Source organism: Tinamus guttatus, unplaced genomic scaffold, assembly GCF_059628265.1.
Source record: "Tinamus guttatus ecotype Peru unplaced genomic scaffold, ASM5962826v1 Tinamus_guttatus_pri_ptg000741l, whole genome shotgun sequence".
NCBI lineage: Eukaryota > Metazoa > Chordata > Aves > Tinamiformes > Tinamidae > Tinamus > Tinamus guttatus.
The window spans coordinates 153,185-167,222 of NW_028289275.1; the positions used below are offsets into that span (position 1 = coordinate 153,185).

Here is a 14,038-nt window from a genome sequence, read left to right on the forward strand (position 1 = left end):
TGCAAAAACATGGGATTTCCTGCGTATTCTGGAAGGTGCTGAGAATATTAGAGAGACCAGAGCGTTTCTAGGCTGAGGTCCCTACTCACATTTGCAGTAGTTGCATGTCCTTTGCTCTACCCTCTGCTTGTGAAGATTCTGAACCAGAAGTGGTTTAGAGATACACAGACTGATGCAGGACCCTTTTGAACACACCTTTCTGCAGCAGCAGCAGTTTAAGAATAAAGATACTTTTGTTCATTAAGAGAAGAAATATTAAGCTGCTTTTAAGGACACAGTATAAGGTGTCTATGCCTGATAACTTTGGTTATTTATTTTCATGCCAGTGTCTCTCTCAAACTACACCAATAGTAATTTTTACAGCTGCAAGCTTATGACAGGTATAAATGGACCCCTTTCAAATTACATCATCTTCCACTGTTTCTGCTTTCATTCCAGCATATTTGCAACAGGAGAAAATACCAAACTGAAAGTGGCATCACGCAGCAGATCTTAACTATCCTACTAAATTCTGCAACCTACTGCTTGGGATGCTCTAAAATATGGAGGGCTTCTGGAAACTGAATTCCCCATATGCTATTTCCCCATAGAAGCTCACATTCAGAGCCTTCTTCTAGAAGCAGCCAAATGCAAAATCTGAGAACGAACCGTTCCTCCTTGCTTTTCCCAAGCACATAACTAGCAATTTACTGCAATGTCCCTGAACACTGCAATTTTCTACAAGGAAAATATGGACTGCTTCCATAGCAACCAAGGCAGACTGGCACGTAGATGTCATTGCTGGGACGTGGATTAACAAGAAGAGCCCTTCCAAGCACGCGTGAAAGGCAGCACAAAGCCGGGAGCAGATGGCTCCTCCAGCCACGAGACGTGGGACTGCAAACTAAGAAGGAAAAGTGAACAAGAAGTGAGGCAGAACAGTGGCAGGATCACAGAGCTCGAGGATAAGAGAGTGCAGAAGAATGTTATTCAGCTTGAAATATCTGTTTTCAATTTTCCCTAACTCTCTGAATTTCATTTGCAACCTTTTCTTGTGTCCCATTCCTATTGTTTTGCTATTATCTCTTTTCTCTGCCTACCTCCATTACCAAGTGCCTGAACCCTCTGTCCTTTCCCTATTCTCTGTCCTTTCCAGCCTTTATTCATTCTGTGCTTTCCACCATCCCTGCCCATTTTCTTCTCCAGGCAGCTCTCCCTCTCTCTCCAACACTGAGGGGTTATGCTGGCTTTTTCCTCCCTCTGTGTCCTGGCATGGCCAGGCTATTTCCATGTGTACACAGGATGGAAGGGAAGGATTTATGTCCTTGCATCACTTTCAAAATTTGACCCTGAGATGGCTAGACAGGCAGCGCTACTAAAACTCATAATAACCAGACAACTGGAGTGCATTAAGAAAATGGCTTGATGATAAACTCAAATCTGAAGTCAGGAGATTTCTCAAGGTGTCAGTCTCTGATTCTTAAATGAAAGCTAATGTGGGCATTTCCATTTAGCCATCATCTCCTGCAACAGGATGTACAACTGCAAAGATTATTTTAAAATTAGTTAATATTTCTGTCTTTGTATTTCTTCCAGTTCCTTCCTGCTAAATACATAAGCACACGCAAATAGACAGATGCACTGCAACAAAGGGTATGGTGTGAAAATAAAATAAAATCGGCTCTCAAAGACATCAGGACCTGGGGGGATTACAGCACTTGGGGGCTACAACAGGCTTTCAGGAGACAGAACTGCTTTGTGAAACAAGAACGATGTTCACAGAAGGTCTGGTAGATTCATGCTAAGTTTAAGCTCAGTGACAGAAAGGCTATGCAAATTCTGTCTCCCGGAGCCACAGTAGAAAAGAGTGGTTCCTACATTGAAATCTATTTGTGCATGTTACTTATGAAAGATGATTAATTTTGTTCTCTAAGCCTGGGTCTTCCAAGCTGTGAAAACAATTTCATGTTTAGCTAGAAAATTATACAAGATGTGTTTCTCACTGCAGGCAATTTATGAAACCCAACTGGAAGTACTGTAAAAATCAACTAGGAATAAGACTGATGGAAGACTTCTTCCTGGGAATGGTCCTTGTGTCTGTCAGTAACAAGGCTTGGCTAAGAAAAAAAAACAATATTAAGAGATAGGACCAAAATGAGACATGTTACAACTTTCTTATATTTCAAAATTATCTTCTGCCTCCCAAGGTTCTCATTTTTGTCAGTCATAATGAGTACTTATTTTCAGGTTAGGATGCATGTGAAATCTCATTAACACATCCCTGTTTACATTCGTTTTGGACTCAGGTGCCTTTTCTTCAGTACTAAACATAAACACATTCTCTCCTTGACCAGGTGCTTCATTCACACCTCCAGTGACCACACTAAAGTTTTGTAAAGTACCTCCACTTTTTTGATCTCTCCAACATCTAGACCCCAAACGGAGAATTTCTCCACAGAACCATCTGCAAATTCGTCTTTCCCTTCTGGAAGATCCAGCCACAGCCTCTCCGTCTGCACCTTCTGAGGACCCATGATGATGATGTACACCCGGCTGTCGGTGCTGGAGTCGAACTCTGTGCCCGTCGTGACAGTGATGTGATACGGGATCACTGCAAGAGACAGACGTTTCGTCATCAGCAAACCTGCCTACATACCCCAGTCTTCAGAAAATGAAAGTCTCTTCCCAGGAGAGAAAGCACTATTTCATGCTAAACAGTTTGGTATCCTGTCAAATTCAGTTGGAGAAGGCATAACTTCATGATGGACTGGGATATAAAGTTATTTGGGGAATTACTTTTGGAAATCTGCAAGGGCTCATCTCCCTAGACAGCCTTCCTGACTGCAATAAGGCTATGGGGTATAACAAAGTCCTGATTTCCCCCTAACAGACAATCTTTACTTACACTAAGCAACCTTCCTGAAGATGAGTCAGTGTTCTAATCTTAAACAAACTATTGGACCAAAAGGAGCTTACACTTACAGTTCAATAAAAGCAGATAAATCTATGCTGACTCCAAGGTAAACCATCACCACCTGAATGCCCCAGTACAACGACAGATATTCTGTCTCAAGGCTTGTACTGATCTATGCAGTAGCTCAGGGTTTCAGCATCCCTTCATAAGACGCAGGCCAACTGTGACTCTCCTCTCTATTAGAGGGAGGATACTCAGTAATTTTATATCATCACAGAATGATATTTATTGGGGAAAAACCTTCAGGCCAAGGTCTTGGGAAATAGCTTAGCTGGGTTTTATGTAGTTCTCAAAAATTTCAGTTCAGCTGTCAAAAAGGAGGAAGTGCCAGACTGCTTTTCAAGTGCTTTCCAAAAGCTCATTTGGGTAGATCGAGCGGATGGTGCAGAATTAGATGATGAATACTTGTCTGATTTCTCAGAACATTTGTGCATGGCTGTTCAAAACGTTCTGACAAAACTCAAAGCTCTGAAACTTGCCTTGTCACAAACCCAACCTGAGTTTTCATCATCACTTTTTCACTTTCAAGAAGGTTCATAAACCTTGACTAAAACTTGACCAAGTTTCAGATCATTTGGGATTGATATTTAATTCCTTCAAGGTGACCGAGGAGATTTTGACGGTCAGGGAGCTGTATTGTAAACTTTCAGCAAGATCAAGGAAGGCATAAATTCAAGGAGACCACATCTGTTCTTACCTCTGCACTGACTAGAACCCAAAGAGTTTCATTCATCCCAAATTTTCACTATCTTCATACCAGCACAAAAGTGACTAAAGATTAGACGAGAATTATTCTCCCCATAGGGTATCATTTGTATTTAATTGTGCACATCAACATAACGATAGGCAATGCATTCTTCATGAAGCAGTCACTGGAGCTACTGATATTAGCAGCCAATAAAGAGCCCAAATAAAGGTTTGTAGGAAGGACCTTCTCCCTGATTCCTTGAACCCTTGCTGAGCTCGGCCCATTAAAAGGCACACATGCCCAGAGAGGTTTGAGTTTCTAAAGAGGTGTATGAACACCACACCACCTCCCACACCACTTTCCAGGATGGATCAAGGTCCCTAGGCCAGGTCCCATGGAGTTTGTTATTTGACAGGACCTTTCTCTATACTTCGTCCTCACATCACCTCCTCCTCCTCAGAGGCCTCACCTTCACTGGGCACAGGAAACTCAGGATGGAGCCACTGAAACTGCCCTTTCCCCAAAAAGTCTCAGTGCCACATCCTAGTGGAGCCTTCCTTAATCGACTAGTTAACAGCTGCCTTTTTATCCAGCTCAGGAGGCAGCTGTTTGGCTCTCTCAATCTATCTTATCTGAAGCTCCTTTGAGATGCAATTTTCCTTAATGAGACCATGTCACTGCAACAAGGACAGAGGTGATGACAAGCTCCAGGACTCAGAGAAGAAAGACCACCCAGGTACAACGGAGATGATAGGAACTATCCCTACTCTGCTGGAGATGGCTTCTCAGGGGACATACTAATGTTTCACCCATTATTTGCAAAATTACATGGAATGTCAACATAGCAGATGGTACCCATTGTCTCACCACAGAAGTAGTATCAGAGAGAACATGGGAATCGCTTATTTTTCATTCGAGCACAATATGGGATTACAAAAAAAGGATGGCCCTGAGACACTTGGGTTACAGAGCAGGTTAAATAATTCATAGCATTATGTATTGTGCAGACTTATATGTTAGGGACATGTAACCCAGATAGGTAAACATCACAAGTAGCTACTACACATCAGTGCAGCTAGAGTAATCACTTATGTGAGTTCCCTTGGCCCATGTCAGCACAAGCTATCTTGAACTCCTAGGCTAAACTCCATTATTCTTCAGTTGGCTCACTGTAGAAGTTTAAGATAATATTCATTGTTTTGCACATGCTTTGGATTATGAAAACATGTACAAAAATTACACATGACTTGGCTGATGATGAGTTACTTGCTAAAACAAAGTATTTTAACAATACGTTTGAATCCCTTACACTAAAACTAGAAGACTCAGTGAACAATAACAATGAACCATAACTGCAATTTAAATGTTAAGTTGAAGTATCAGAATATAGACATGGCTGATCAGAAGCTATATAAATAAATAAATAAATGAACTCAAGCATTTTTCCTCAAATTTACAAATTCATCTGACTGACACTGATCTTCTAGGCTTTGATCACAGTCAGGAAAGAAACACCGATCGCGCAAGAGGGTTGTACAGCAGGGCCCCAGCTCCATCCTCTTCTTCCCCACTTCCTACGAGTAGCAACCTAGCAAGATTAGCTTCCCTGCAGTAATACTGTTTTTTGCAAACACAGTCCAGTGTATGTCACTTTTTAAAAGCTGCAATCCAAAACCGGATTTTTCTTTTATCTTTAGCTTTGCTTTATTTGTCTCAAGAGACAGAGCTTAGTGATGAAACGCCACATGCTAGAGCCATCAACTGTTTCTGTCAGTCGTTTGAGGCAAAACCTCAATCCAGGGTTCCCAGGCGCCCTGTCTTTGAGTGTCTGAAAGCCTTTGCAGATTCATCTTCCCTTCACACATATAAGACCATCCACGTTCTAGAATAGAACAAATCCTCCTGAGTGCTCCAAATCAAAGCTTGTTTTCTAAGAGAAAGCCAAAAGACATATGCTTAGCTCTTGCTCAGCTCCTGGTGTCCCAGTCCCCTCTCAGCTTCACAGAAGCTGTGATGTAGTTATGTGCTGTAACAAAAAACCTGCAATATTGCAAAATAAATTACATTTAAATTCATATTAAGAAGACGCTGATGATGATGAGGCACTACCAGCACAATCCTGAAAAAGGGAGGCAGTTCAGGCATGTCAAATAAGGTCTCAAGAAATTCCAAGTTTCCTTTGTAAATTTAGGTCTAACATGCTATATATTGAACATCTAGGAGGAAAAAGACAGCTGGTATCAGCAACAAGAGATACATTAAGGAATCATGGAGAAAAGAGCTTCCAGCATCCCAGGGGACACTGCTATTGGTGATAATATGTCTGCCTTGCCCACAGTCCCTTTCACTACAAACTTAAAGGGATACTTCAGACAAACTTATACAAAGTTTGCATAAATTCTTCCCTTCATCTAGCAGTCCCTTTTTCAGAGAGCCTTCACTTCTGCTCACCTCTTAGGTGCTATATGTGATGAAGTCAGTAGTGGAGGAGGAAACAGAAAAATTAGTGCGATTGTTTAGGATCACCTCTTTCTGAGGAGGCCCCATGGATTCTGTTCACTAGTTCCTTTTCCCAAGTTGATGGTCTGGCTGCACTCGCCTATCTTTGGATACCTGAGGGACATGGGGTTGTAGAAGTGTCCTATACATTTATATGTCTGTGACAGCAAACAGCAAATCCTTGACTAACCATTTACCAAGCACCACAGTGTTTGTAGGACTCGCATCTTTTGGCAGTAACTCTGACCCTCTAGTGTATCACAGATTTCGATAGAAGAGCAAGAAGAGGTTTAAAAAATGCTGAAATTGCTGTTAACTTTGTGACTTATTCCACTGGTAAGGTCTGAAAGCTATAGGAAAATCAATAAACACTAAAACACCTGATCCAGCCTTTCCCAAAGTGGTAACAACTCCAGGAGCAACAATCTGCCTTTCTGCTCCTCCTTGCTCTTCACCAGGACAAATGCAACTTTTTGAGACGTGAAAGCCAAACACACACACATGCATACACTAAACATGCTGCTCGCTCACATGATCCTTCTTCTGCCATCTTGACCAAGCTGGATTTCTTCATTTCCTTCAAGTTTGCATTGCTATCCTGGCTTGAAAGACTGACAGATGAGTTGTCCAGGCTGTTCCGTTCACCGTCATAGCTCTAATTACATGTACAGGAGGGTAATGAGGTTCAGTGCTCGCAACATTGTCAGCTGTTCTTATGTGCCTCTAAGAACAACTTTACAAGAAATCCCTGCAGTCTTCCAGATAGCATTTTGCTCACTGAAGCTCAAAAATAACATGACTTCTTACAACTTACTTCAAGTCATTCATTTACCTTATCACAGTAACCTTGACAGGCCATTTCGGATGTGTGTTACAGTGCAATGGACCTAACAGACCTTAACGATGTTGTTGTGTTTTTTTCTCTGCTATCTGTGTATGAGCCATAACCATGGAAAATCCAGGCAGATGGAACAGCAGATTTGCTTATCAGGGCATATATAGTGCTGTTAGACTAATCCACCTAGTACAGGTCAAAGACTGTAAGTAGAGCACTACAAAGTTGAATGATACTAAACATCTATTACATTAGAGGAGTTACTGCAGATGAGTTTGGTGCCATTGCCCCATAAATGTGAGGGCATGTGATTTACCACACAGTCACATAATAATATATATATATATATATATTTATAAAAGCTTTCCTTCATTATGAGGGAATTAATATGAGCATCTGGGTAGGCATAACCACAAAAATTCATAGCATTATCTGCTACAATTTTGAGGGGGCATATGGCAATATTCATCCATGATGTAATTCTTCTTACAAACATTCTGTTAAACTGAGGATGAGTTTGGCCCAATTTCATTAACGATAATTTCAGCAGTTACTTTCAATTAAAATGTCACTGTGTTTTGTAAAGCGGACTTCTTAAATACAATGGACTTTTTTACAATGGACAAAATCAGCTTTTGTATTATGCCTCACTGTATAGAAGCTGGAGAGGTCTATTAATCTTGTTTGCTAATTTTAATTAGTGCGTGTACCTTGAATTTCAATTAGCTATGCCAGTCTGATAAAGCAATAGAGAATGCACAATACAAAGGGCATTTCATTAGAAAATATTCTGTGCTCTAAGTGTTGGCAGAGAAACTAGACTTTCGATGTTGGCCATGTGTGGAGAATGGAACTGAGAAAAGGAAGCCCACATGATGCAGTGAGGATCAAGTCAAAGGACCCTGTATTTTGGCTTGAGAGCTTTGGATAGTGGAACCAGTTACAGTGCACGTTGCGGGCACAGTGAGGATGGCAGCAGGACAAAATTCTCTGTTGCTCATCAGCAAAGCTTTTCTTTGGCTCTCAGCTGAAGAGTTTCCCTTGCAGCCTTTGATTTTTCTACTGAGACTGCAAAGCGCAGACCAGATGATGCTGTGGGAGGACATGGGCCATACTTTGGGTACTTGTCTGCAAGTCACTGCTTAACTTCAGACAAGTCGAAAAGGTCTCTAATGAGTTGTCTTGAGCTTCAACTGTGTGAAACATCTATTTTTTAATTTTATTAGTAGTCATTAGTTGGGATCACCATACCTGCTCATAAAATGTGCGCTCTATCTTTTTGTCTTCCTTCTTTTTAGAGAGCCAGCGTTCACACAGGAACACGAATGATTCTTCTGTGTCCTCATCCAGGATTTCTACTTTTTCCAGGAACCAGTCGGGACTAAACATAGAATTGTCATGACGAATCTTGATCTTGTATATAATGCCAAGGTCCACAGCCTGCATTGTAAAAGTATCCTCCTACAGGGTATTCAGTGGCAATTGATTCAGTTAATGAGTTCTCAACAGATCATCGACACAACAAAAGCAAACTATGATTATGGAGCACAATATGTGTTTAAACCCTGTTTCACAGGACAGTGTTTGATTAAAAGCTTTACACCAGACTATGCAGGCATCTTCTGTGCATTAAAACAATTCTGTAGGAGACGGCCCTTTCTTCTCCCTGAAGGGAAGGGCTCTGGAAGGGGCTGTACAAAATCCACTTTTGAAAACAATCAGAATACTGGATTCTTGGCATTTTACCTCCTGATCTTTAAGACAAAAAGTTCCCTTTTTAATCCAGTTAGCTTCGCATAGGCAATCTGGATAAGAAAATCTTTGCCATCATTATATCCGAGGAGCACCACAACAGGCTATGAATACTTTTCACGGATTGACTGCAGGGTGCCATTTCCGGAGTCATTTTGTCAAACACAGTCAGCTTAAGATGTATTCAGTTATCATGCTCTGAGATGAATTATAGTATATACTATGTATGGGAAAAATCAATTGCATAGAGTCTTTGGGAATTAATGGCTTCACATTTCTGTGCTTTCAAGCCTGCAACTAGCAAATTCGGGCCAGTTTGTAAGGAAAAAAAATCATATCTATATGCTAAAAATTCGTCTCTGTATCAGTTACTTCACAGAAAGAAAGATCTTGCCATTTGTTAGAGTGCTTGTCTGTCACAATACCCAGCTGACAAACCACGGATAGCATTTTAAGAGATAATGAACATCATAAATGCAATCAATCAATTCATCCCTCACAGGAAAACTCAGCCTGTAAAGACAGTCATGCACTTGTTAGGTTAAAGGACCTAAAAAAAAAATGGAAAATGTATTGCATTTGTACCTGTCCTCTTTCAAACTTGTTGAAGTTTGTCTCTGATTTGCTGAGTTTTCTCTCTCCCGTGTCCCCCAGATCTCCATAGATATTTAGGAAAACATTAGCATCTGTCCCAGCACCGTAGATATCTCCAGTGAGCACGCTTATCTTGTACGTGTGAACTGCAGAAAGAAAAGAAGACAAGCAGTGTCTGGGCAGGTGGATTATCGAGGTCTGTATTAGATACTGAAATTACCAGAGAAAATTGTCCCCAAATGTTCTATTCATCACTCAGTTCTTGAGGGTTAAAACGCTGATTCCTTTATCCTTCAAGGCTTCAGATGACAACCCCAAGGCTAGGGAACCACTGGACTGAAATTCGCTGACTTTCCTTTTCTACATCTAATCAATGCCTATATATTGCTTTGAGCACACAGCGTATAATTAAAAATGCAAAGAATCATTATAGTTATTACTGGATGCGAAGTCAATGAGAGGTGAGGGAGCTCAGCACCTTTTCCTACCAAGGCTCAAGGGACCTACATTTGAGAACAAGTGATTCAGTGTTGTGAATTCTTAATACTCCATCTTCCATAAACAAACTCCAGGGATTCAGATGTGCAATTACCACTGGAGTTAATGGCATGTATCTGTATAGATTCCTAAAACAGAAGGCGAGCAGGTTGCTGAATCCTTTTTTTTTTTTTTCGCAGACAGTATTTAATTAAGGAAGTATTGGAGTTGTACTGTTTAAGTACCCTTTCTGTTTAGCTTGCTCAATGATGATTCAATACAACCCTATCAAATCTTTAGTAATGTGCTTTACTAAACCTGTTAAATACTCCTGTTTTTATATTGCTGCTCTTGTCCCAATTACACAGGGAAAACAAACAGTAACTGGAAATTGTTTCCTTTCCAGGGAAACAATTAGGAACTGTACAAGGATCTGATTACCCTGGTAGAATTCAAGCCTTAGAGAATGTCTCCTTGCAAATCCCAGGGCATCACAAATGAGGAAGAGGCAGAAAGCCTTAATTATGGATGTGTACTACAGATGTTAATATTCTTCTCTGTTCATTAACACAATCAAAGAAAATACCTGTATTATTCCTTCCATACCTAGCTTTCCCAATGAAACAGGGCCTAATCTGCTTGGTAGTCCATGGAGGACTTCTACTTATTTCTCTGAGAAATGGATCAGGATTATCATTTGAGGCCATTCATCAAGTTAGGTACGATTCCATGTTTTCATGTTTGCCTCTTCTTATTATGTCCTTAGCAGAAGTGCAAACAACTGCTACATTGGTAATGAGGGAAACAGTGTGTATATTCTGTTTAATCAGTTCATTCCTCTTTTGTCTTTGCTTGCTAGTTCTAGAGAGCTTCAAGACTGAAATTGTCTACTGTGTAAAAGACTATCATTATAATAACATAAGCTGGAATTTCCATCTTTTACACTGCATTAGTGCCCAAAACACATGAGGAGTCATATAGATCACTTCTGCCCCAAATTAATTATATCCAAAAGAGGACATGTCAAACTTAGTCCTAGATCCCAGAGCAAAAAAGCCTTCAATTACCCATAAATCCCATTCCACAGTTTGCAAAAGTTGTTTTTAAGACCTTGCCTTTAGAAGGAAAAAAAAAATGAGACAGGTATTCTGGTTAACACCCAGCAACTAATGCAACGTAAAGTGACATGGGTTAAGAGGTTAAAGAAAATGTTACGTAGGCATCAAACAGTTTTGCCACTTACTGTTATTAAAACTGTCTATCGCTCCCTGGGAAAAGATCTCACATGAACTACCATGTGGTTGCTAATAGAGGAAAGAGCGTACCTTCCTCTGCCAGAGGCACAGTGTAAAGGCTCAATTCTCCTCTACAGCAAAGCCCTGGCAATGGAACATACTTAAAATTCATATATATTCCACTCTGACAATGTTGTACTGTAAATGCAAATCAGATTCAGATAGAAAAGAAACATAGAAATGAATGATTTTCTCCGTTGAATCATCTTGTTACCAATGAATGAAGATGGCAGCTGAATTCAATTTGCTCTACCCAGGATATAAGAAGGTTCATAATTTGCCTCAAGTGCAGAGGATAGGAAAAGCGTGGGAAAAGGAGGTTGGGGGAAGGGGAAGGAGGAATAAATAAATACATAAATAAATAAAGGATAGGAGACAGACAGACAGACAGAGAGAAACCTAGAGAAACATAGAAACAGCCGGGCCTATAAGGAAGCAAAGAGCTTAGGATGAAAACTTCATGCAAGTGCTTCAGGTATCAGGCCAGAAAATGGGAAGTGAAATATATGTGAACAATTTGTGCTAGTATTTCATCTGCTTGAACTGTACTTTGCACTAAAAGATCAGGCAAATCAGTCCCTACATACTCCTAGGATTATATTACCTTCTAATGGGTCCTCAACTTCTTCTTCTATCTGCTTTAGTGTTCCATCCTTCATGAGCTTCTCAGTAAAAATATCAGATGGTACCAGCTCTCTGATGATCTCTCCATCATCTTCAGATTTTGCAAGCCATCTTTCACATGGAAATGTGATAGTTTCTGAACCCTGAAAGAGAGAAACTCTTCAAAGCAAGGTGATCACAGCTCAAAATTCCTCTTTTTGAGCGCCCTGTGAACAAGGAATTTCAGCTCATGTACATATGTGCATGTATGAAACAGGACTTGAAACAGTAGATACTGCAACCACCAAGCCATACAGGATGGGACAGAAAGTATATCTTTATGGGACAGAACATTTCAGTCACTCAAAGTACAAGAAAAAGACATTTGGAGAGACAGAAAAAAAAGCACTAAAGACGGAAAAACATCTCAGTGGGTGAGACGGATTATACAATCCAACAGACTTTGCCCTCTCTCATTTCACTGCGTTTCTGGTTTTGATCCTGCAAGTTCCTAATCAGGACTGCACTGTTCCTGCTGAAGCCATGGTTTATTGAGACTCTGTGATCCCTCTTCAGTCCTCACTTACGCTACATTCCCTTTGAAGTCAGTGTTGTTGTATTTCGTGTTTCTTTTTTGTTTTGATTTTGTTTTGTTTTCTGAGTCCATGCGCCAGGATTTTGCCCTATAATTCTGCGACTCAAGCTGGCTGCCAGGCAATTCCCGTAGGTGCATTAAGAGGAGAAGAATACTGATTTAGTTTTTGATCCTTTGTTTTGACTTTACTTTGGTGGAAACAAACATGATTTCTATCATCAAAGGAGCAAAAACAATAGAGCATGTGTTTTCTGCTTGGTAAATAAAATCAATTCCAGACAAATCATTATGGTAAGAGGCAGGAGGCTCTCTGCCTGCTGGTCACCTCGGGCTGTGTCTCCATAAAGAAATGGACATGAGCCATCATGAAACTTGCAGAGCCCACAAGTCTGAACTGAAAAAAGTTAGTTTTAAACTCACAGTAACTAAACAAAGAAAGAAAAAAAATGGCCTTTCCCCTACTGATAACTTTAGCATTTCCCTCCTTAAGTAGCACAGAAGCTTTATCTCCAGAACTCCACATACCATTGTAAATATATATAACAATACCATGCACCTTAACTGTTTGTGCATAATTACTTATCAAACTAAAACAGGGCTCCCTTATTTTTGCTATTTATATATTTAAAAGCTGAAATGTAATAAAAGAAAGGAATAGATCTCCCCGTGGCAATCCTGAATATTGCTGTCACGGTAAAGCACTGCACAGTGCTATCTCGAGCTGCTGGATCTTGCTCTCCTTGCTGCAGTCACGGGGAAAAGCTGGTTGTGCACCTCGGATCAGTGGCCCATTGCAGTCACAACTAACATGGTGTGAACCAGATATCGTGCCATTGAGCACAGACCCCAGGAAAGGGGACCTGCTGGGGTTATGAGCCTTTTTGGATAGAGGTTTTGGATGACTTGTAGCAGAACCATCCTCTGAACCCAATACGCCCAACTCTTTTGCTGTCAAATACACACAGTTTTCTTCTCTGATGCTCTTTGTATTGCTGCTAATTAACCTTAGACTTGCAATATGTAAGACTTGCAATTGAATGCAGACTTGCAAGTATTTTTGCTTCAGAGGTTATTTATACTATATAAACACCTAATGACTCCTCACCCCATAACTTCTGCTTCCTGATTTCTGTGCTCGTATCTGACCATATAACCTGTATTATCTCACTATTTCCTGGGCCAACAAACAGCAATTGCAGTTGTTATATTCCCCCTGTTACAGCCTGGGAAGCAAGGGGCTCTCCAGAGCAATATGTTTCAGTGCAGAAATGCTCTCTTTCCATTAGAGATTCCTCTTCAGTCTCCTCTATTTCCGAAGCTTTTAACTGCTCTGTAATGCTGATGATAATGTTGGTTGTACATGCCGTTGATATGAACGGTGTTTATTTGGTAATGGGATACCTAGGGACTCAAGTGCTGCACAATGGGGAATAATGCTCAGCTGCTGCAAGAGTTAATTGTGTCGTTATTGTTAATCGCCATGTTATTGCCAGAATTTTTATTGGAGTTTCCTTGTTAGTGATTGCATAAATGTTTAACTGATGTAAAGTGCACTATTTTGTGTTACCCCCAGTAAAAACCTCTTATAGCTTGGAACAGAATTTTCTTTGTTGAGAGTGTGACTGTGACCATAAGCTATAGGCATGATATGATAGTGTCCTAAAAGTCAGTGCTCTGCCCTTCCCCAATTTGTGACAAATGAAATATAATTATCAGATATAATTGGCATGCTTAGACAGAGCTTTAT

General features: G+C 40.4%; 1 protein-coding gene across 1 annotated transcript in view; it reads right to left on the reverse strand.

Annotated features, from left to right (window-relative positions):
• LOXHD1 (lipoxygenase homology PLAT domains 1) overlaps positions 1–14,038 on the reverse strand; it is a 131,891-nt gene that overhangs the window by 36,832 nt on the left and 81,021 nt on the right. The window contains exons 28-32 of the mRNA XM_088537278.1: positions 11,698–11,860; positions 9,313–9,467; positions 8,227–8,436; positions 6,672–6,795; positions 2,382–2,590 (exon numbers count right to left, since the gene is read on the reverse strand). Coding sequence (XP_088393404.1) covers positions 2,382–2,590; positions 6,672–6,795; positions 8,227–8,436; positions 9,313–9,467; positions 11,698–11,860 — 861 coding nt within the window. The remainder of the gene's footprint in view (positions 1–2,381; positions 2,591–6,671; positions 6,796–8,226; positions 8,437–9,312; positions 9,468–11,697; positions 11,861–14,038) is intronic.